This window comes from Lepidochelys kempii, chromosome 7 (assembly GCF_965140285.1).
Source record: "Lepidochelys kempii isolate rLepKem1 chromosome 7, rLepKem1.hap1, whole genome shotgun sequence".
In the NCBI taxonomy this organism is placed as follows: Eukaryota; Metazoa; Chordata; order Testudines; family Cheloniidae; genus Lepidochelys; species Lepidochelys kempii.
Window position 1 is genome coordinate 29,303,133 of NC_136386.1, and position 25,141 is coordinate 29,328,273.

Genomic DNA, 25,141 nt, shown 5'->3' on the forward strand with positions numbered 1-25,141 from the left:
GATTTTGCCTGAATTATACCCTTCGCAACATCAATGGTTTTATGCAAACTATTTTGGCCAAATCCTAGTTCCCTTTGTTATACAAATAGCTTCATTTGCTTCTCATTGTACTCACATGAAGGAGTTGTTTTTGTATTTTTTAATAGAGCCTTATTACGGAAAGGATGATTTACAGAAGCTGTTGTTGGAAACGCCTTGTGTCACTGCCGTTGGTCATTTCTAACATCGTTTGCTAACTGGTATGTGTGTATCTGAACTGGTGGGAACCTATCCATGCAATTCCCACACTGCTGCCTGCTTGAAAACCATCCCAGAAACCTGATTCTCCACTGCCTTACACCAGTTTATGCTCATGTAACAATGGAATTGCACCAGCATAAAATTTGTGAAACAGTGGACAATCGGGCTCTGAGAGTACATCTACTACAGAATTCAGCTGTCCACTGAAGTCCTGATCCTGCAAAGACTTAAGCACAAGTGTAATAGGGACTGCTCATTAAGGTTGAGTATGTATGGAAGTGTTTGCAGGATTGGGGCCTTGCTTAGTGTTTCCCACAGAAAGCACTTTGCCTCAATGCTCTGGAATCTGCATTGACTTCCAATCCGTTTCCATGTGCTGGGTTTAATTTAAAAGTCCTTCGTGGTTGGCGTTCTGACTGCATCTCCCCTTCATCCTTCCCTGACAGTGGAGATCAGCTGAGGCACTCAAGCTAACAGTCCAAATATTTCCATACAAGGAGTATGGGAATGAAAAGCCTTCAAATGTGGAATTTTTCCCTTCCATCCTGGTGGAGTCTGAGTTTGACCTTTTGGGGCTTTCAGCAAGTCTCATTTATTTACACTTTAGGGGTGGAGATTTGAGGCTTGTGGGGTGAGAGGAGGGTTGTTTGTTTTTTGGTGTGCGGATTTCTTTGAATCAACACTGAGTCAATTATTTCATTTTTTGTGATCATGCATTGTTAGAATCTGACATGGGCTGAGACATTGTGGCCAGTAGAAAAGGAGTATTTGTGGCACCTTAGAGACTAACAAATTTATTTGAGCATAAGCTTTGTGAACTACAGCTCACTTCATCGGATGCATTCCAAACAGATTTAATAATTTTATTAAGATAATGTTGAAGTAAAAAGAAAACGGTACAGAGTTTAGGCATAGAAGTTTCTGGTTATCAGGGGAAAAGGTACAGATTATCAAGGGGTGCGAAATTCGGTTTAGGAGTGGGTGGCATAAGGAATACATAATCTGCAATCTCCCCAGTTGGGGGTAAAAGTTTAACGGGTCAAAGTATAGACACTGAGCTATGGGGGTATTTTGTCTATATAATGGCTATATTCAGGTGTGGAGTGTGGAATGCATCCGATGAAGTGAGCTGTAGCTCACGAAAGCTCATGCTCAAATAAATTGGTTAGTCTCTAAGGTGCCACAAGTACTCCTTTTCTTTTTGCGAATACAGACTAACACAGCTGCTACTCTGAAACCTATCATTGTGGCAAGTGTATTTTCAAACTCTGAACATATGCATGTACATATATGCATCTGGGAGTTCCTTATCCCATACATTCTCAACTGAACAAACACAGTAATGCTTGTTATAACATCTATCCAGATAATTGATGACTTACCCCTAAGGCTTACGCATGTACACCCAGAACAGGACATGCTCCAGTTTTCCATTGTTGATGTCCGATCATCATTTTGTTTTAGTGTAGGGAATGGAATGTCAAGGGAAAATGTTGCCATTGAGCAGAATCAGGGTATTTTCATTCTTGGATGTGTGTAACAACACATGGAGGTGAGCCTGAGTGATTCAGTGTTCAGGTCCAGATTCAAGCGTCTGTGAAGTTTGAGGTGTTCACATCTAGAAATTTAGTTTGGCCTGTAACAGAGAAAGGGTCAAGTCCCAAAGTTTGCATCTGGCACAGAATTCCCCCCGAAATCCGGAGGTGTTTAGATTCAGGAGTTTACTTTGGCTGACCTCCCTCCAGCTAATAAATAAACCATAAAGGCTAATGATGATGAGCCCTTAATCTATTCCACATACAAATCCATCCTACCTAGTCATAACAGTCAAGAATCCTGCGATTTTCTGTAAAACCTGGATTTCTTCAGTTCCGAGCCCCCTCGTCCACCCATTAAAATCAGAGCCAAAAGCTCCTATTGGCGTTAATGAGAGTGGGATCTGGCCCACATTTGAACATTTCTCCCTTGCAGTAGTTTGACTTACTGGCATTTTCTTCTCTTCTAAGCACACAAGGGAGGCCTCTGCTGGTCACAAAAGGCCTTACATGGCTCTCAGTGACTTTACTTTCACTTTATTTACTAGTCAGTGACCTCGCTGTTCATCCAAGCAGGGAGACAACTTTTTCCCAGTTTTACATATTTCAGACATAACAGGAAAGCCGTGAAACCCATGGACGATGCCCTACTGGACGTGTAAGTGATCACATTTTTGTATGGAATGTTTTCAGCAGAATGAATGGTTTGACTTTCAAAGTCAGAAGAAGCAAAACAACAGATCATGAAGAACAGAGAGAGGAGGGGTAAGGGATTGGGCAGAGGAGTGGCTGGTAGTTTGATGAATGCTGAGATTTTTCCTTTTTGGATTCTGGTTTGCAAATCGTCAACTAACACTTGTTGCTGGGAGTTTAGTATGTAATCTGATCATTGAAAAATCACGGTCAGCTGATGGTTGTCAGTGCTCATTTTATTTTCTGAATACAGACAGAGATTTCATTTTAGACACTTCCTGCACTACCCTATCCAGCTGGGAAAACAAGAAATCTTACTGTGATATAATGCATAACTGATAGTATGATGTATTTTCTCATTCTGATTCGAGGTGACAATGGCAACATTTAAGAAATAAAATAATTAAATTAAATAAAACAAGTATTTCTGCTTAGCAGAGCGGAAAAATCAGTTGTCTCCTTTGAGATTAGCTAATCAGGAAGTAGGAATGCTTGTCCTTTAAACTGTTACTGTGGAAAATAAAACACATTGGTTGGCAGGTCATTTATACTGTTTGCTGAATTAGGAGATAAAAATCAAAGATGAATCTCTGCTTAGGAAAATAATTGGCCTCCACTGACATAGCATGGCTGTCATCGGCAGGGAGCAGGGGAGCTGGAAATTGCAGCTCTTAGATGTAGCAGTTTTGAAATGAGCATTATTCTACTCCTAGGCTGTAATGGTTTTGAAGTGGTATTAAGCTTACAGCGGGATACTTATATTAATACTGAAAATGCACATACCATATCCAGTTAGGCTCTTAGACTATCATGGATCTGGCTCTGGGTGGGTTTTCCATTGCGATGCTCCTGCCCCCTACGTTATGCCTATGGATATGTTTGGTTGTCTGTAGCACCTGGGCATACTTTTCATTGTGTTAACACGATGCATATGTTTGATTGTCCATACTGAGTGGTTTTGTGTCCACTGTATGACTCATTCTGACTGGCCAATCCAGACTGGGTCCCCAGAAGAGTTCTCTTTACCATTAAATAACATAATTGTGATTAGACTTACAAAAGTCATATCCATTCATATGCTGAAAGGACATCTACATTGGATTGGAACTCCTCTGTCTTTCTGAAGGGTCTGTCATGCCGGAAGGATATTAATTTCTAAGCTGAGAGGTAAAAACAAGCTGGGAGCTAGAGCACTGGAAACAAGAATCAGGGAATTAAAATGATCCTGAAGACAGCTCTTGATTCAGGGCCCAATCATCTCCCTTTCCTCAAATTTTGCCTCCAGCACACAACATAAGCAGTTGGGCTGTGCACTGGGGATCTCTCTAGGACATGGGTAGTCGGTAGATGGACGGGGGGCCAAATCCAGACCGCCAGACACTTTTGAATGGACCCCAGAATCTTTTCATTTACTTATTATCATTATTGTTGTTTTTATTATTAATTATTATTATTATTTATTATTATTTTCTCTGGAGTCTGGGCCGTGACTATACCTTTAACCAAGAAATGTGAACCTTGACAAAAAATAATTGACTACCCCTGCTCTAGGAGCTGGGTGGGGGTGATGGGAAGTAATTCTTCCTCCACAAGACCACGAAGTGACAGCAGAGCCATTCTGCAGCTAGTTCTCCATTCTCAGCCTGGGAACAGACTTTATGGTGCCCGCATGCCACACCATAAAGGGGGGAAACTGGTGGATTCACAGAGTGACAAAACCACTAGCCCCACCCAGCCTCTGTATGGCAGCATAGTGGGGCCTGGGCTCTGTAGCACACTGGAGATGCATTCCCCCTCTGCAGGCTCTAGAAATCCTGTCCTCCCACATAGGGGCTCTTCCGTGCAGCACAGAATCTCCCCCAGTATCTTTTGTTAAACGATCCAGAAGTTAAAAAGTGAAGATGGGTCTCAACAGTATCCTCAGACCTAAACATCCCAAACAGTGAGGAATGTTGGTGCCATGTACAAACACTGCCGCTCTGAGCTGTTTAGACTCCAGTGGGTGTGAAATGCTCTTGAACAAGTCAATGCTGCATTCTGCTGTGGATCACTGAGTGTTAAAACTGCACCTTGGAGTGCAAATATCGTAAACACTGGGCACAGCGATGGGCCTGATCCAAAGCCATTGTGTTCAATGGGATTCTATCCACTTACTCCAATAGGCTTTGGATCACGCCCAAAGAGTTTTAAATTCCCAATAGCAAAAGGGAGGCCTGCTGGTGGTAGAGTTTGCAGTCAGTTCCTGATGGCCATATAACCATGTACGTACATAGAGGGTGAGGTGTCCTTAAACGAATCAGCTGGGATGGCCATACAAAATACAGCCAATCAGCCTTTAATTTCTCCAGGGAGAGGATGGGGGCAGGGACATAAATATGGCTAGAAGACCAAAGGAAAAATACCACAGTGATTCCTCGTCAGGTCTCTCTTAATGGGCATGCATAAATGTCAGGTCCCAAGACAGCTGTCAGGTCAGAATCTCTAAGAGTACGTGAGTGCATGTTTTACTGTGTCTATTTTTATCTTATCACACAATCATCTGGAGTCAAGTGATCCATTTGCCTTTCACCTTTCAGATACTGTAGGATTTCTGCCTTGAAAATAGTGTTAATCCATGCTAAAAGTCCCTTTACACCTATTGTAGGCTGTCTTCTTACAGAATCTCTTGGAGGCCTGGGATGTAAGCAAGCCAGTACATTCTGGAGCTGGATGTTATTAAATCATTATCTGGAAAGACAGTAGAGTGTTTGACAAACAGAGCTCAGAGCACAGCAAGATGCTAGGGGGACAATATCTCTTATTTCAGAGTAACAGCCGTGTTAGTCTGTATTCACAAAAAGAAAAGGAGTACTTGTGGCAACTTCGAGACTAACCAATTTATTTGAGCATAAGCTTTCGTGAGTTACATGCATCCGATGAAGTGAGCTGTAGCTCACGAAAGCTTATGCTCAAATAAATTGGTTAGTCTCTAAGGTGCCACAAGTCCTCCTTTTCTTTTTGCGAATATCTCTTATGTAACTCAGAGGGTGTTCCTCAGATCTTCAGGCTGCATAGAATGGTCATGCATTGACAAGGTGCTGGACTGAAGTGTCAGGGGTAGAACACAGTGGCTGACTCCTTGCCATGGTTTTTAATCCCTTTCTGATGGTTGGAAGATCTGTGTTCCTCTTCAGCATAACTATTTCCTTTTATCTTTTTGATGCAAGTCATAATGAGAAAATGTCTTCCTTAAACTTGGTGTAACGTCTTAGAAGTATACCTCTTCCAAAATGCTTTAATTTAATTAAATAATTTCCTTTACCTAGATGGTGCAGTTATTAGAAATCCACAGTAATAAATAATGTATCTAGTTCTTTACTGATCACAGCATGCAGACTTGAGGCTCAGCTTCCTTATTCTGACAAAGCTTGTCTGCAAGGGTGTCAGCCTACTGTCTGCACCTGGCTGAGTAACTGAATGCTCAGGGAATTTTGTGCTACAGGGAGGTTTTAAATGACACAGATCTCTTCATGCTTTCTGCCTCATAAAGCTAATATATCCATATTTAATTAGAAGCTTCAGTTGAAGCTCTTTCTTCAGCTGAGGGAAGTTGATTCTTTTTTCTTAGGTTTGAAAATCTAGCTGTCAGCTTTGGTTTCCCTTTCCTAGTTAAGCCTAAATAAATGAATCCACTTTTCTAATTGTCCAATTAAGATAAATTGTTCATGGAAACAGAAACTACATGTGCCAATTAGAAAAACGCAAAAATTGTATGTGGGACACTTAAATTATACGTGGATAAGTAAATCATTGTTACGAATTGTACAATTAATGAATTGCTTCAACATTGGCAATTAATTCCTAAATTTATATGCCCAGTGCAAACTGCAAGAAAGTTAAATTGTCTATTGAACTGTATTATGTATCAATTTAAATATTTTACCTTTTGGTACAATAATGAGAATTGAAAAGGGGCATCAGAACTGTATCTGGTGCAGAGTGAAAATCCTACCTAAATAATTAATTACTTTGTAAGTTAACCTTTTATGTGTCAAGCTGCCTGATCTATTCAAAGTTCTGCCTCCAAAGGCTTGCCCATTCTCTCTGATGAAGCAGCAGGTCATTAAATTTACTTTCCTGGCCATGGTCAGAGCTGCTTTGAAACATCATGCAATACTGGCTAGTACCCCCAAAAATTCACAGACAGGTAGAACAGGGATATCAGAAATACAGAATAGTATGATGTAATGAATGGCTCCACAGCCGACAGGACTTCCGGTTTGTAGGCATGGGTGGAATTCAGATCTCCTTGCTCCTAAAGCTCAGGCCACAACTATTGGAAGTAAAGAAGAAAAACCTGTAACTATTGTCATATTAAGGCTATTTTCTAACATGCATTTGAGGAGGGCTGGGGTTCCATCCAGTAGGGGGGTAACACTATTAGCTAATTCAATATCTGTACTTCCTTTCCTCTTCGAATACTGAGATTGTGACATCAGAGTAAAATGATGTATTGTGACATCACAAATGGTACAGCAGGGGGTGGGGATTAGGTGATTGAGTTGTGAGGGCAGGACTCAAGAAAGCTATCAGCACATAGGTATCCATAATAAATACTAGAAGACTGAATCTTGCCATCCTCACTGAGACCAAAACTGTCATTGATTTCATAGACTACAGGAACAAGGCCATGACAGCTAATGCCAAGTCTTTTATAACAGCTTATTCTTGCTATTTCTAGCTTATTCTCCTCCTAGCTAAAACCAACACCAGTTCTCCCCATCGCTTGTGAAGACAATGAATGTTTTGTATCTGCCATATGCACACACTGAGGAAACAGATCTTTGTTTTGTGTTTCAAAACTTAAAAATTCATAAGCAAATCTGCTTCCAGTGCAGGATGGCCTTGCTTGTGGCTAACAACAAAATAAATCTCAGTATTTCTTTAAAGCGAAACAGCAATATTGGTATCCTCTTTCCAAGCACACAAATGATAAAAATTGTAGATTCACTTCCATAGAAATTCCCTTTTGCTTCTACTGATGTAATATACTAGCAGAATATGTTAACCTTTACACCTATAGATCAAGAAATCTGTATGTGTTAAACTGAGTGAAACTAGAGTTAATACTGCATAGACATTATAATGTCATTGAAGACTCTTGGGGTAAAGACAAGTGCTACTGAAGTGCAAAACAAAAAAGACTGAATGTTGAATATGAGCTCTTTTGAAAATCTGCCCATCAGTGTCAAAATGGGAGCTGACGGGTGCTCAGTGCTTTCAAAAATCTGGCCCTTCATGTTTGCAGATCTGGTGACTTTGATCCTGAATTTGGTCTAGCTCAACGGTTTTCAACCTTTTTTCATTTGTGGACCCCTAAAAAATTTCAAATGGAGGTGTGGGACCCCTATGGAAATCTTAGACATAGTCTGTGGACCCCCAACATTCCACAGACCGTAGGTTGAAAACCATTGTTCCATGGTAATGACAACCTTTCATGGACCCCTTAGACCAGTGTTTCTCAGACGCAGCCACCGTGGCCCCATGCAGCCACCAGGGGCTTTTCTCATGGCCACAGCCTCTGGGTGGTGACTGCAGGGGGAGGGAGGAAGTAACGGAGTCACAAACACTAGAGGAGCAGGCAGCCAGTGTGAGTTCCCCACCTTCCCAGGGATGGTGGGGTTCAGGCTTCTGGCTTCAGCTCTGGGGTGGCGGGCTCTGTCCTCCGGCCACACGGCAGTAGGCTCCATCCTACGGCTGCAGGGCTTCAGGCTGTGGCCCCAACCCCAGGCTCACAACCCCTTTGCCCCTGGATTCTGCTGCCTCCTTACCCACCTCCCCATCTAGGGCTTAATTTGTCCTCCGGCTTACCAGGGCTGAGTAAGTCTATTGTGAAAAGTGGTATTTGTATGTTTGTTAACGTCACTTTTCACTGCCTTCTAGCTATCAAGTCTGCTGATGTGAAAAGTGGTATTAGCAAACATACAAATATCGCTTTTCACAGAAGCAGACTTACTAGCTAGCAAGTCATAAAAAAGCAACCAAAAAAACAAAACAACAACAAAAGACAAGAACATGCAAAGCACCTTATTTGTTTCAGAGTAGCAGCCGTGTTAGTCTGTATTCGCAAAAAGAAAAGGAGTACTTGTGGCACCTTAGAGACCAACAAATTTATTTGAGCATAAGCTTTCGTGAGCTACAGCTTATTTTTGTTTCTATTCTGTCTAGATCCAGTAAAGAATACAGACAACTGTACATTATTTTTATTATTAGATCTGCAAAAAACCCTACATAAATAAATTAGACTAATTTGGACCTGTATATGTACATACTTATTTGTTTTTCCTAAAGTTCATTCAGTATTTTAGGAAAAATTATCAGAGTGGCCACCATCAAGAGTTGGTGGCCACACTCTGAGGCCACGAAAAATTTTTGTTGTGAGAATCCCTGCCTTAGACATAGTCTGCGGACCCCCAGGGATCCACAGACCAGAGGTTGAAAACCAGTGGTTTAGGTGACTTTCTGTGAATAAATCATCTGCCTCAGAGAGTCAGCAGAATCCATTTAATCCTCCACCCTGCTGGCAGGTGTGGTGTTTATTATAGGAATCAAAGATAAAAAAGGGAACCTTTTAAGCCTTTGTACAGTTTCATTGGCGATACAGAGTGAAATGCAAAATGTAAACAAGCAGAAAAAACTGTAAAAACATTAGATTTTTAAAATTTTTGATTTACTACAATCAATTCTTTGTAGGGATCCCCCTGACTTCTGTTTTTGTTCACTGGGGCTTCCTCAAGGGGAGATTCTTTACAGACATAGGTCTATACATCTTTCCTATGTCTGTAAAGAATCTCCCCTTGAGCTCATTCTCTGGGGTGTTGCCATGGGTGGGCCCCCTTATGCTTTCCAAAGACCGATCTGCACTTTGCTCCGCAGCACACTACCTTTGGCTTTTCCTTGCACTGAGGGCTGCTTCAAGTAAAGGGGATGACTCCACCTCTCCCTGCCCTACAGCCACATTGCTACTTTCTGCTGATAAGAGCACAGGTTTCTTCTCCCACCCCCTTGCTGCCTCTCCCACCTCAGAGTTTACCTCTAGGAACTCAGAGACACACCTCTTTTGGCTACAAGTCACAATGCTAACAGCTTTGGGCAGTGATACGATGTCATTTCCAACCAACATATCAGCTGGTAAGTTCTTAAGACCTACCCCATTCAAAGTACCCCTTAAACCTTCCCACTCTAACTCAATGCGGGCTAAAAGCGCTATGGTTTTAAACTGCCTCAAGGGTAGGAGTTTTACCTCTTCCCCTGGGAGTATATCAGCCTCCTTAAGCACATCTTTCCTGACTAGAGAAATATGTGCTCCAATGTCTCTCCATCCCTGGCACACTCCATCATTTACCTTGGTCTGTATAATAAACTCTTCCTCTACCTCCCAGAGGTCAGACCTGACAAAAATTAACCAGAACTCCTGCTGCCACCACTGAGGTCTCTGACTCATAAGAACATAAAAATGGCCATATTAGGCCAGACCAACGGTCTATCTAGTCCAGTATCCTGTCTCTGACAGTGGCTGATGCCAAATGCTTCCGAGGGAATGAACAGAACAGGGCAATTTCAAGTGATCCATCCCTTGTCATCCAGTCCTAGCTTCTGGCAGTCAGAGGTTTATGACAGGAGCATGAGGTTCTTTTTTGAACCTATTTATACTTTTGACCCTCACAACATCCCAGGGCAGTGAATTCAACAGGTTGACTGTGTGTTGTGAGAAGAAGTATTTCCTTATGTTTGTTTTAAACCTGCCTCCTATTAATTTCATCAGATGACTCCCTAATTCTTACGTTATGTGAAATGGTACATTACATTTCCTATTCACTTTCTGCACACCGAAAGAAGAAAAGGAGTACTTGTGGCACCTTAGAGACTAACCAATTTATTTGAGCATGAGCTTTCGTGCTGTAGCTCACGAAAGCTCATGCTCAAATAAATTCTTTTTGCAAATACAGACTAACACGGCTGTTACTCTGAAACCTGTCTTTCTGCACACCGTTCATGATGCTATAAATCTCTATCGTCTCTTAATCATCCTTTCTAAGGTGAACAATCCCAGTCATTTTAATCTCTCTTCGTATGGAAGCTGTTCCATACCCCTAATCATTTTCATTGCCCACCAGCCTCTGGCAACCCAAGCCCTTCCAGGCCTCCGCAGGCCCCGCTGTCTCTTTACAGGTTAACAACAGGCACACTCCAACCCCCCGAGTGTCTCCCTGGTGTCCCCAGCCCCTGATTCACGGGACGCTCCCAGAATTCCCAGAGGAACGATACACCACAGCTCCACTTCACATGCATCATTTAGATGTGTTTCTAGAGAAAGCAAGCGAACGTTTATTTAATGAAGCACAGAGTCAATTAATAGCAAGCAGAAATATTGGAAACAAAGGGTTACATAAGAAATTAAAATCAGAACATGCACACTAGAGCAGTAGTTTTCAAACTTTTTTTCTGGGGACCCAGTTGAAGAAAATTGTTGATGCCCGCGACCCAACGGAGCTGGGGATGAGGGGGTTGGGGTGTGGGAGGGGGCTCTGGACAGGAGGTTGGGGTGTAGGAGGGGGGTCAGGGCTCTGGGCTGGGGGTGAAGGCTCTGGGGTGGGGCTGTGGATGATGGGTTTGGGGTGCAGGAGGGGCTCTGAGTTGGAGGGGCTCAGGGCTGGAGCAGAGGGTTGGGGGTGCATGAGGGGGTCCAGGTTCTGGGGTGGGGCTGGGGATGAGGGCTTTGGGGTGCAGGAAGGGGCTCAGGTTTGAGAGGGGGGCTCAGGGCTGGGGCAGGGTATTGGGGCGTGGGCTTACCTCCAGTGGCTCCCGGTCAGTGGTGCAGCAGGGATGCAGAGGCAGGCTTCCTGCCTGTCCTGGCACCTCGGACCACGCTGCATCTGAAGCAACCAGCAGCAGGTCCAGCTCCTAGGTGGAGGTGCGCAAGCGGCTCTCGCCCACAGGCACCACCCCCACAGCTCCCATTGGCCGGGAACCGGACAATGGGAGTGCACAGCCGGTGCTCGGGGTGGGGACAGCGTGTGGAGCCCCATGGCCTCCCTGCCTAGAAGCTGGACCCACTGCTGCCTGCTTCTAGGGCGCAGAGTGGTGTCAGAACGGGTAGGCGCTAGCCTGCCTTAGCTGGGCAGGACTGCCGACGGGACTTTTAATGGCCTGGTCGGTGATGCTGACCAGAGCGACCCGGTGCCTTCCACGCCATGACCCAGTGCTGGGTTGCGACCTGAACTTTGAAAAACGCTACACTAGAGCCTAATCCTAACTACCAAGCCATTGTCATGTCATGTAGAACAAAAGCTCACCCCAAATTCTTCCAGCATACTACAGCCAGGCATGGCTGTGAACTTCTGTTCATAGGGTGAGTCACTCTGTCTTCTTGCCTCCTCCGTGGAAAGATGCAGAGTTTGTCTCTGTCCCTATAGTAATAGTCCACAAATCCATTGTTTTCACTTGCAAACAGGATAACTGCTGCTGCTTGTGTTTTCCTGTCTAGAATCTCCCCTGGAGAGTTTGCTATCACTTGTTTATCGTTTTGCTCAGATTGTAAATGGGCATTCATTGAGAAGTGTACAATACTCAGTTTATATGTAGACTGACCAATAGACAAACATCTTCTGCCTGAAAGAAACTTATCTACTTCTGGTGACTGACTGCAACTCACAAACCTTAAGAACTTAAGTTTCAGTGTAGATACATAACGCCTTCATATTATCCATACATGACATGCCTGCTGGCACTACAGGTATGTCTACACTGGAATAAAAGACCCATGGCATGGCCACAGCTGGCCTGAGTCAGCTGACTTGGCCACATGGGGCTAAAAATTGCAGTGTAGACGTTTGGGCTCAGGCTGGAGCCTCGAGGCCAGATTCCAGGAGCCTCCCCGGTTGCAGGATCTCAGAGCTCAGGCTCCAGCTTGAGTCTGAGTATCTGCACTGTAATTTTACAGCCCTGCAACTTGAGCTCAACAAGCCTGAGCTGAGTCAGCTAACCTGGGCCATTCGCGGGGTGTTTAATTGCTGTTTAGACGTACTCTAAGAGGTCCCTGGGTCACACTAGAACATCACCAAATCCTGTCCTGACTGATGAGAAATAGGGAGCCGTTTCTTTGTCACAGGGATCTTGCTAGGGCAAAGGGATGCACGGCACAAGGTGCTCCATGCACTTTGCTGGTCATCTGATCTGGGACCTTACTCTGTAATCTCTATTTAGACTGGTAGCAAGCCCATAGTCCCATTGACTTCAGCAGGACTACTCAAGTAAGTGCTATTTGGTGTGACTGGTCCCACTCCACACACACTCCCACCGCAGGGCAGCTCTGAGCCCCCACGGCTAATACGTGCTAGTGTTGTGCACAAACTAAATAGAAAATCCACCCATCGGGGCACTTTGGAAATCTGGATGGTATGTTATGGCTTGAGCCCATTTCTAGTAAATGCCTAGTGTGCATGAAAGACTGCTTCCCTGCCCACCAACTGACGGCACTGCTCTCTTGCATATGTGACCTCTGTGTACCCCCAGTGGCCCCTTTTCACACACACTCCCCCCTTCTTGGGCACTGAAGAGCTGGCTTCCCTTGCTGTCTTTGGAAGGTGCTTGCTTTGTACTGAAATAACCATCCACTTGCCTTGCTCCTCCTGTTGCTTTCCCATACTACAGACGGGGTTAAGGACCAAGAAAAGGAATGTCTAAAGGAGGCCAGTTCCGTGCCAAGGCCGGGGCTGCTGCTGAGCCCCTGTAGCTAGGAGCCAAGGCTCAGAACCCCAGAGCTCATTTATTCTCCAGGCGTGATTCTTTCTGGGTCATCCGAGTCGGTGCCTTGTTCCAGGAGTTAACAGGTCCCATCACCACCCGACATGCAGCCTGCAGACGACATCTGCCCGTCCCGGGGAGGGAGCGAGGAGAAGGAAGCCTTGGGCCACCTTCACTGCTGAGAGCCGGGCGGGCGGCGGCTTCTTTTGACGTGCAGCTGGGCGGGTGGATGATGTTGGAGAGACTGGTGGAGGGAGGCATTAGGCTGTAACCAGAGCCCCAGCAGCTGGGGCTCCCTGCAGCCGCCGCCTGCCAGTCGGAGGAGGACGGGCCCGTGAGCGTACGGAGGGGAGGGACTGGCTGCTGCGGCTGCAAAACGAGGAAGTCTCCACACACTGCCCCCGGTCGGGATCCCCAAGCTACCGCCATCATGCCAGGTCAGCGAGCGCCCTTCGCCTCCAAACGGGCAACTGCTGGGGACGGCGTGGGAGGGGGCAGGCGCTCTGGCTAGGCTCGCAGCGCCTCTCGTAGGGGGCGGCAGCTCCGGCAGGCAGGAGATTGGCTGGAGAAAGCGCCCAGAGCGCGTCCGGTGGCTGTGGGTGACTCTGGCTGCAGGGGGCGCGCGGAGCTGGGGTGGCTGGAGAGGGCGCGTGGAGCTGGGGTGGCTGGAGAAAGCGCCCAGAGCGCGGCCGGTGGTTGTGGGTGACTCTGGCTGCAGGGGGCGCGCGGAGCTGGGGTGGCTGGAGAGGGCGCCCAGAGCGCGTCCGGTGGCTGTGGGTGACTCTGGCTGCAGGGGGCGCGCGGAGCTGGGGTGGCTGGAGAGGGCGCGTGGAGCTGGGGTGGCTGGAGAAAGTGCCCAGAGCGCATCCGGTGGCTGTGGGTGACTCTGGCTGCAGGGGGCGCGCGGAGCTGGGGTGGCTGGAGAAAGCGCCCAGAGCGCGTCTGGTGGCTGTGGGTGACTCTGGCTGCAGGGGGCGCGCGGAGCTGGGGTGGCTGGAGAGGGCGCGTGGAGCTGGGGTGGCTGGAGAAAGCGCCCAGAGCGCGGCCGGTGGTTGTGGGTGACTCTGGCTGCAGGGGGCGCGCGGAGCTGGGGTGGCCGGTGGCTGTGGGTGACTCTGGCTGCAGGGGGCGCGCGGAGCTGGGGTGGCTGGAGAGGGCGCCCAGAGCGCGTCCGGTGGCTGTGGGTGACTCTGGCTGCAGGGGGCGCACGGAGCTGGGAATGGAAGGTGGGGCAGCAGCTGGAGGCATTTAGGAGCATTCTCTGCAATGAGTTTGTAAGGCCTCAGCAACGGCGAGCAAGCCAGTCTTTTGGAAATAGTTCCTGCTCTGTCTGGGCAATGCTGTGTCCTGATCAGTACTTGTTTGGAAAACTTGGCTTGTAAGCACAGCATTGACTTTTGGAAGCAGAAATTCTCCCCTTCAAGAGGAAACAACCCCTTGCATTTCTACAGTTCAAAACTCAGTCCTTTTTTTTCTTCAGATAGCCCTTAAAAATGTACTGTGGGGCTGAGAGCTTCCCTATGGCAACCTTCAGCTTGTGTATCGCAGCAATGTAATGACTGGCAAACCAGGCCTATTTTAATGGAATCCAGGACAGTCTGCAGCCTGACAGCCAGGAGACTTCACTGGCCTCCACACCATGCTAATGGTCACACAGCACATTGTGTGGTAACCTAGAGCTGTGTCTGTGTACGTAGCTCTACGGTGAAAACCCAGTTGTGCTGTTAACTTGCAGTGCAATAATTTTCGGCCATAAACCTTAACTCCAGTTAATAATATACCCTTTGGCATATCTTTGCACTTGGGTTATATGTACTTAGCTGATTTACAGTAGTAAATACCATGTCCCCCCCCGGTTGACACAGGATCAATAGTTCACGTCGGGCAGTAACTGTCCACTTATCCTCATCTTGCAAGTTCTGAGCTCAAATTAGGAGCCCCGGTCATGGACAAAGGCCCATTGCATTCGGTGCTGTGCAAACACAGAACAAAAAGATGGTCCCTCACGTCTCCACACAGTGGTTCTCAAGTTCACATCCACCTCTAATAAAATGCAGAGGGTGAATAAAATGAACTAGCTGGCTGGTTTCAAGAGCTGTGGGGCAAAATAGGCTGATTTGGGTTTGAGATTTTGTTTAGTTTTTAGTTTTCTTTCTTCCTGGCAAACATTGCAGTAACTTGACGTCTGCGTCTACCCATGTGGGCTTGCTTTTAACTCCTGTGGAGAAGTGCTCTAGTTGCCACAGCAATGGGCCCTTTATAAATGCAGAGCATAATAATCAGATCTATTACAATTACCACCAGGTGAATATGAACTGCTGGCTCATGTCTTGAATTTGGGAGTAATGATTTGTTTGTTTCTAAACAAACACAAAAAGCATCTATTTAAATAGCCTGAGGTGGCCGATGTGTGTATGTATGAGAGATCATCTCTCTTTCATAGTTGGCTGTGGGCCTAATCCTGTAGGCTGTCCATGAATGAATCTTATGCACTATAAGGTGGGTAGAAAGCTGGCTAGATTGTTGGGCTCAACGGGTAGTGATCAATGGCTCCATGTCTAGTTAGCAGCCGGTATCAAGTGGAGTGCCCCAAGGGTCGGTCCTGGGGCCGGTTTTGTTCAATATCTTCATAAATGATCTGGAGGATGGTGTGGATTGCACTCTCAGCAAATTTGCAGATGATACTAAACTGGGAGGAGTGGTAGATACGCTGGAGGGGAGGGATAGGATACAGAAGGACCTAGACAAATTGGAGGATTGGGCCAAAAGAAATCTGATGAGGTTCAATAAGGATAAGTGCAGGGTCCTGCACTTAGGACGGAAGAACCCAATGCACAGCTACAGACTAGGGACCGAATGGCTAGGCAGCAGTTCTGCGGAAAAGGACCTAGGGGTGACAGTGGACGAGAAGCTGGATATGAGTCAGCAGTGTGCCCTTGTTGCCAAGAAGGCCAATGGCATTTTGGGATGTATAAGTAGGGGCATAGCGAGCAGATCGAGGGACGTGATCGTTCCCCTCTATTCGACATTGGTGAGGCCTCATCTGGAGTACTGTGTCCAGTTTTGGGCCCCACACTACAAGAAGGATGTGGATAAATTGGAGAGAGTCCAGCGAAGGGCAACAAAAATGATTAGGGGTCTAGAACACATGACTTATGAGGAGAGGCTGAGGGAGCTGGGATTGTTTAGCCTGCAGAAGAGAAGAATGAGGGGGGATTTGATAGCTGCTTTCAACTACCTGAAAGGGGGTTCCAAAGAGGATGGATCTAGACTGTTCTCAATGGTAGCAGATGACAGAACGAGGAGTAATGGTCTCAAGTTGCAGTGGGGGAGGTTTAGATTGGATATTAGGAAAAACTTTTTCACTAAGAGGGTGGTGAAACACTGGAATGCGTTACCTAGGGAGGTGGTAGAATCTCCTTCCTTGGAGGTTTTTAAGGTCAGGCTTGACAAAGCCCTGGCTGGGATGATTTAACTGGGAATTGGTCCTGCTTCGAGCAGGGTGTTGGACTAGATGACCTTCAGGGGTCCCTTCCAACCCTGATATTCTATGATTCTATGATTCCCATTGAAGGCAATGGGAGCTCCAGGCAGGAGGCATTTAATTCCTGCTTTCTTATTTAGCATTTAGCCTTGGATGGTACATTTTACATGACTGTGATGTTGAGAATCAAATTTCAAAGCGCTGATGACTTTCAGCTTGATCAGTGTACTTGGAGCTATGAAAAATGTTGAGAAGAAAAAAGAATTTAAGACACTGGGCTCCTGGATTTTTTTATTTAGTTTTACTTTTTTAATCCTAAAGTTAATTTACGACTTAATCCTGCAGCTCTTCCACATGAATAATCCCTAGTAGTGAAGACGGAAGTTTTGCATGTAAAACAACAGCAGGGCAGGTTTCTTAACGACTCTGCATAATGAGAGATTTTTAACTTCAAGATAATTATGGTGAGAGTAATTGCCATCAATTTGTGCACAGCAGAGTTACTTGGGTTACAAGTCTGATATTTTAATTTCACGGGTCAGTGGAAGGTTTTCATTCATTTACTAGAGCTATTCACTTCTGATCTGATATCATAACAACTTTGAAGCTCTTAGCAACTGCATTTTCAAAACAGCCAGGCCACCGTAAGTGCTGAAGCTGTAAAGATGGGGACTAATTATGATGTGAGTCATGCTTTACCCATTGAGTCATGCATTTTTGATATAGAGAGCCAATATTTATGTGGAGTTTGTAAGTAGTAGTACTGTATCACTCAAAATATTTGGAAAAGGTCTATTGAATACTATTTGGAAAAGCTTTATTCAGTCCTAAAATCCATTTCCAAAATCTTGTTCCAATTCTGAACAGTACAACACAATGAAACCCTGCAATCAAACATGCGAGCATGGATCCCATTCTAAGGCTCCAATTCTGCAGGTAGCTAGGCACCTGTTTAAAGCTAAGCATGTGCATAGCTCCACTGAAGTCAATGGCTAGGTATGTGCTTACATTTAGGTATATGAATAAGTGTATTCAGGGTTGGGATCTGCACACAATTCTGATGGAGAGAGGGTTGGTTTCTATGTCTTTGCTCATTTACATCATTGGGTACTGTAATGTATACGGACAGAAGACACCAGCAAGTCTGTTGCTGCTACATATTAAATTTCATAGCTTCGTCTATTGAGAGCACAATACTGTGATCTTTTAACATTTTAATGAAAATAATATATATCACCAGTATAATATACCCAATATCTATCCAGCCCTTCCAAAAACATTTGTGTAAATTATATCTAACCGGAGTCCTCTATGCATCAAGATTCTACTTCAGTACATACAGTACAAACACTTCCTGGTTACGGTATAGAGGAAAATATTTGTTGTGATCTTCATGTGAAGGTTAGAGAACTGACCACAAGCGTGAGACAATTGACACCACATTCAGTGATCAAATGCTTTGTTATTTTTTGTGCTTTCCCAGATGAATTTAATATGTTAGCTGTTGTTTAAAGTAAAGATGGGTTACTAATTTTGCTGCAGAACATTTTTCTGAGTGCAAGCACTTGCCTGTATAGTGTATTAGCACTAGAAACTTTCCATGAGCACTAGGCACTGCATGACTTAGGGGACTGGCAGTGCAATATGGAGCCTTTCACGTCTAGGTCATCACTTTGAATCCAGCACAGATGAGTAGAGACCAAAATCATTATCATCTGCCAGCTGTTCAGTGACAGATGTGATTTGATAATCTTAGACCAGTTCTCTGTGGACACATGTCTATTTAAGAAAAGAAAGGAAAATAAGAAGCAGGCCTTTTTTGGAAATCTGAGCAGAGAGGCCGAGAACTGAAGGAGCAGAGAAAACTAACCTTTCATCCCTAAAGAGGGTTCCTCCAGCTTCGTCCTAAGGCACGTTGGTGGGGACCTTGCATTGCCGTGTACCTATCATGTGCCTTCAATTTCCAACTCTGTCAATTTCACTCTAACAGGATTATGAAAAGTGCCAACCACCTTTTTAGAGTAATAATTGGAGATCTGCAACAAGTGTTTTGGAGAATCCTTTGGTACAGTGGCCACCATTACAACCTGGAGAATTGGTATCTGTGTATTATTAATGTTATTATGGTGTGGAGAATAAGGGAGATACCTTTAATTTTTTAATTTTTTTATGGATAACTTATGCAGCTCAGTGTACCTTCTTGATACTAGTCTACCTGTCTTCATGGCGCTAAATCAAAGGAGGCTGACGGGGGAAACAAGCAGGAAATGAAACAGTGACAAATATAAGTTATCGCCAGAGTGAATACCAAGGGTCCTTAGGGAAACAATGCGGGAGCTATTAATTGGGAAATTAATTGCCTGGATCCAACCAGCCTATCCAGGTTTATTCTTCCCAGCTCTGAGCCTAGGATCAAAGGGGTTACTAAATAGTTAAAGAGCCTGGCCTAGAGAGGAAGCAGGTAGCCGCAGGTTAAGATGGATCTTTGACAGAGACACGGAGAATGCTGCAGGGCTGTTGGTCTCTCCCAAGCCAGGAGTAGGGGATATGGGCTGGATGGAACTTACCTAGAACTTGCAAAGAAAGAATAAAGGCTGGGTAAGACCCAGACATATATGCCTTTTGTTGTTTTATCCTTTCCCTCTTCTTCCTTTGGGCAACTAAATAATCATTTGTTTTGAAGAAGCTGTTTTTGAGTTGCTTTAATCAGCTGCTGGTCAGAGGCTCCCAGAGGAAAAGGTGCCAATCACAGTTGGGCCTGCCTTGTTAACACAGCTGGTAAACTGGTGGGCTGCTGCCCTGAGACCTGGTCTAAGGGTGGTAGGACTGCGTGATTCCACTCAGAGCGGGGTGAGGATAGCAAAACCAGTCCCCAGAGGGGTGCCCTCAAGAGGGAATAATGGGTTCTACAGCACAGCTCACCCTATGTCCGTGACATATGGCATGCCCTATCCTGTTACCATGCTACTATATACAACCATGCGTGCACTATACCAGTATATCCTCTACTATAAGTATGGGGACTATCACAGTGAAGTTAATTAGGCAAAAGGACAAATTATAAAGGTGTTTATGGTGACCATTGTAGTTTGATATTATGGCCTGGTCTACACTACTGCGGTAAATTGATCTAAGTTACACAACTTCAGCTATGTGAATAATGTAACTGAAGTCGAAGTAGTTAGATCCACTTACCTCAGTGTCTACACTGCACTGTGTCAATGGGAGATGCTCTCCCGCCGAATTCCCTTATGCTTCTCAGGGACGTGGAGTACACAAGTCAATGGGAGAGTGCTCTCCCATCAACTTAGCATTTCTTCACCAGACATGCTAAAGCGCAGCAGTGCAATCTACTGGTAAGTGTAGACATGGCCTTAGTCTTGTTCTTCTTGTTATTTGTATTTTGCTGGTCGGATGACACCAATTAAGGATCAGGACCCCATTGAACTAAGCATTGTACAAACAAGTTACAAAAAAATAGTTCCTGCCCCAGAAAGCTTACGTTTTAAGGACCCAATCCTGCAGAAAGAACTATGTGGGCAGACCCCCCTCAGCTTCTCAGATGCCAGTGACTTTAGTGTGAATTGGAGGTGCTGGCATCTCAAAGGAGGTTCTCAACATCTTGAAATATTGCAAACAGTGGGGGAAGGGAACTTCCCTAGTGCCAGGGCATGTAGCCCTGATTCCTTGCCAACCCCCTCAGATCTTCATGTTCTGGGGCCAAAAACTCCTGTTGGTCATGGAGTGAGCAAACCCTGCTCCCCTAACAGAACAATTTGGGTGAGACATTTGGGAGGGGAACTTTGAAATTCTCCCCTTCCCCACTGTGACCCTTTTCCTGCAGACTTATGGAAGAGGACAGTCTAGCAGCCTGTATTGTTTGCAGCGTCTGGTCGAGGACTGACTATGCCTTGTTGCCTCCAAGAACAGAATATATCATACCCATTTTCAAACACCAGTAGTTACTATAATGACCTAGTCATTCAGCTGCTATTGTCAAAAACATAATTGCCTGTTTTATAAGAAGAAGAGATATGTGTCATTTTATGGAAGGTTATAATGGAAATGATGTTCTGCCTGAAAGCTAAAAATGATGAGCATGTTGCTTTGTCACCATCCCTTGCTTCTTGGAGCATTTATAACATTGAATTATGTATTTTGTTCCATATCTGAGGATCTAGTGGCAACAAATAACTGATGATAGCACATTTCTCTCTGATATAAGTCTTGATTATATTTTGGAAACATACTTTTCTTCCTTTTTGTTCTCTGTCTGAGGCCAGGTGCCAGCTCGAAATGTAAACTTGACCTGCATCCAGTATGTTCCTGTGACCTTTCAGGATTTAGGCAGAGGGGGGAAAGTGTCAGGGCACATCTGAAGTTTGCTGAATATGCACTGTGTATGAGTCAACATGTAATTATTAGGCTTTGTTTACGTGTCTGTTGCTTCTAACTACTAATGACAATTCCTGATTCTCCTCTCCAGCTCCTTTATAAATGCTTCCATTTCCTATAAATAAGAAAATGATTGGTCTTTGTTTAAACTTCCTCTCAGCCACTGAAATAGCAGCTAGTCTAAGAGCCATCTTCTACATCTGTCTTCATAGCCCAGTATGGTGGTAAATCCAGAATGGGGCTGACTTCAGTTCACTAGTTCCATGTTTACAGTCTCCATACGGCAGTTCCATGACTGAATGAAGCTAGGGCTGGATTAAAAATCAATTAGGTTAATGTTGGTAGAGGAAGAGCAGTTGTGCAATGTGATGAGTGTCCGCCTCACCGTGCTCCTATGCAAGCAAGGCTGATTCTGCAGGGCCGTCATTCTGTTTTCCCTTTCTTCAGGGCTCATTAAACAAAATCCACAGAGTCTCTCTTCCAGTCACAGCCCTTCTTGGAGTCTGGGTGGGTTGGGTTTTTTTAATAGCTTAAAGTTCAAAACTAAACACAAAAGTCTATCCTCCTGCCTTAGCGGACTACTACCAGCCCTTCCTAGCTGAAGCAATTCCCCTCGTCTCAGAGTCTTCCCTGCAGGAGCCTCTCTCATTCGCTGTAGTCTCACTGCAGCCATCTTCTATTCTTTATAGGAAATTGTCTGATTCTCCTCAGATGGGACTCATTCTGTTCTCAGGATTGGCTTGGCCCCAGGCTTTCCAGCCCCAGGGGCAAGCCACCCTGTCACATTGAGGAAAATGTAATTGTTTAACTGCGGTGACAGGAAACTATTATTTCAAAATTAAATACTATCTTTCCCTGGTCTGCTGATTGTCTTTCCTATGTGGAGGCATGGAATTGTAGTACTTTGCCATCCCTCCACGCGATACAGCACCTGGCGCAATGGGGCGCTAATCCTGATCAGAGTCTCAGGACACTACTGTAACATAGCACAGCGGGTAGAAAGTTAGTAAGGATATATTCAAAATCTAGCTTGTTGCAGAATTGTTTTAATGCACAGGAAATGCACAAATATAGGGTTCAATGCCCACATTTTTATTCACTCAAGTAGTTCCATTGATTTCAGTAGGGCTATTCAGATGAATAAAGGTTTTACAGGATCTGGTCCATAACCTGTAATAAAAAAGGGATAATCTTTCTCTCTGTCTCTGTAATTTAATGAGTATTCTGTTCAAACCACAGAAGCCTTCACACAATAAGTGATGAAAGTGTGTTGTAATTAGTCTATTAAAATAACTGGGGCAGTGCCAAGATGGTGCTGTAACCTAAATCCGCAATCTCGTTGTGCTGCTGGCCTAATTTCTGAACTTTTTAGGCAAGGATTAAGGGACAGAGAGATAAATCCTTCTAATATCAAGATAATGCCTGTTTTTTTAAAAAGAAATCTTTGCATACACCAACATAAATGTTTTGAATTTCTCTCATGGTAGTTGCTGCTTCTTTGATGTAATGTCATGCAAGTTAGAAATGCAGAACAAATCCCAATTTCTATTGCTTGAAAATAGATCAATAATCTTTCTCCTGCATGTGTGCACTCCTTTTTATTTTATTTTTTATGCATTATTAGAATGTTGATAATAGGTTTGCACAAGATAGAAAGTCTCTGCTCCAAGGAGTTTAAATCAGGATTCTCAAATTGAGAAATTGGACAAATTGGCGAAAGTTCAGAGAAAAGCAACAAAAATGATTGAAGATCTAGAAAACATGACCTATGAGGGAAGATTGAAGAAATTGGGTTTGTTTAGTCTGGAGAGGAGAAGACTGAAAGGGGACATGATAATAGTTTTCAAGTACATAAAAGGTTGTTACAAGGAGAAGGGAGAAAAATTGTTCTTCTTAACCTCTGAGGATAGGACAAGAAGCAATGGGCTTAAATTGCAGCAAGGGCGGTGTAGGTTGGACATTAGGAAAAAATTCCTAACTGTCAGAATGGTTAAGCACTGGAATAAATTGCCAAGGGAGGTTGTGGAATCTCCGTCATTGAGGATCTTTAAGAGCAGGTTGGACAAACACCTGTCAGAGATGGTCTATGTAGATAATACTTAGTCCTGCCTTGAGTGCAGGGGACTGGACTAGATGACCTCTCGAGGTCCCTTCCAGATCTATGATTCTATGATTCTCAACCTCTTATGATTTTAAAACTTCATTTGCACATTGCACATGGGCTTAGATTTAAAATAAATAACTGAGGTCCCATGACTGCCGTTAAAAAATGGATGATTTTCACACCAGAGTGCCTTAGGTTTGCTTTGTGCCAGTTTTCCAGAATAAAGCCAGGTTAGCTAGCCATGCGTATAGAATATAGGTGGCATTTAGAAGCCACTACAATGGCTCCACTAGCCCTTTTCTTGTGGCTGGCATAATGAGTCTCAGCCAGGGGTACACATACACCTGGGGGTAGCAGAGGTCTTCCGGAGGGTACATCAACTCACCTAGATATGTGCCTAGTTTTACAACAGGCTACAGAAACAGCACTAGCAAAGTCAGTATCAACTAAAATTTCATATAATGACTTGTTTATACTGCTCTATATACTATACACTGAAATGTAAGTACAATTTTTATATTCCAATTGATTTATTTTATAATCATATAGTAAAAATGAGAAAGTAAGCAATTTTTCAGTAATAATGTGCTGTGACACTTTTGTTTTTTTATGTCTGATTGTGTAAGCAAGTAGTTTTTAAGTTATGTCAAACTTGGGGGTATGCAAGATAAATCAGACTCCTGAAAGGGGTACAGTCATCTGAAAAGGTTGAGAGCCATTGCTTTAGAGAAAAGGGGGTGGGGTTACCAGAACCCACTGGGGCTATTGGCGAGATTAGAGGAGACTGCAGAATCAGACATTTACAAGGCAGCCTCAGGAGCAGTGTATCACACTGTTGCTGAAAGCCACCTTAAAGTGTGCATATGTACCCTCCAGATTTACATTTAATGCTCCTCAGCAAGACCCCAAGATCCAGCCCATAATTTAAAAATAAAAGAAGTAAATTGAGTTGCTGAAGCACAATGGATTCTGCAGCCATGGAATAGTGGGGACCTGAGTGGAAACATTTCGTCCTGTGGTTTGTGTGGACCTTTCACCCAGCAACAGGGGAGAGAAGAACCCATGAAGGGCTCAGGTGTGCTATCTGATAGTCCCTCGCTACTATCTCTATTAATTGACAAGAATCCCTTTAAGATATTTTGGCTATTTACCCAAATCCAAATTCTGAAGCTATTGGGTACATTCCACAGGCAAAAAACAAAATAATTGTTCCTCATAAGTAACTGTCTTTGAGCCAGGGAACAACTTAATCCCTGGGAGGAACAATTCAGCAGTATCCAGTGGGAGGCCTGAACTCTCAGACAAGGGAAACTAGAATCACTGTCTGAAACCTTCTCTCCTGCCGGCTTTGGCATAGAGAGGAAGAAAGCAGAGCCACCCCTGAGAACCTAGGTGCTTACACCAGACAATATAATCCACTCTTCACGAAATGCGGGATTTTCAAATGTCAGCATAAAGCTCCCGAGGAGGGGTGGTGATTTCTTGGTGACCATATAGCTGTCAAGGGCTGTGGTTGCAGGGAGCATTCCAGTCTGCGCAGAATGTGCTCTTAACTTAAATGTAAACTTCAGTTGATGTAACCTCACTTTGACCAGTGTAGCTGCTGTTAATGCACTGTGGAATGTTGTCTGTATGGCAGATAGGAAAAACTAGGAGGGCAGCAAAAAAAAAAAAAAAAATGGAGGGGAAAGTCAGTTGGTGTTTTCACCTCTTACATTTTTATTTGGCCTTGCACATTTGTTCTAGCAGTTCCTGGTGGTGCTTTTAGCACTTGCATTCATGTAAATTTACCTGAGTCTTGAGGTGCCCTAATTGTTCAGGTGTTTATAACTCCCCTGTTTTAATTCCTGTATTATGGTCTGCTATGGAAGAACTCATGCAAGGTGTGACACTCAGGCTTCAACT

The 25,141-nt window shown here is 44.5% G+C and overlaps 1 protein-coding gene across 2 annotated transcripts in view; it reads left to right on the forward strand.

Moving 5' to 3' along the window:
* Nucleotides 1-2,115: 2,115 nt before the first annotated feature.
* Nucleotides 2,116-25,141, forward strand: part of CARD19 (caspase recruitment domain family member 19) — a 50,988-nt gene continuing 27,962 nt past the window's right edge. Inside the window, exon 1 of one of the 2 annotated variants that reach the window (XM_073351574.2) lies at nt 2,116-2,433. In XM_073351574.2, the coding sequence (XP_073207675.1) occupies nt 2,418-2,433 (16 nt within the window). In that variant the 5' untranslated portion in view covers nt 2,116-2,417. Of the gene's footprint in view, nt 2,434-13,512; nt 13,691-25,141 lie in introns of those variants that run through there. The other variant, XM_073351575.2, reaches the window with a different exon arrangement.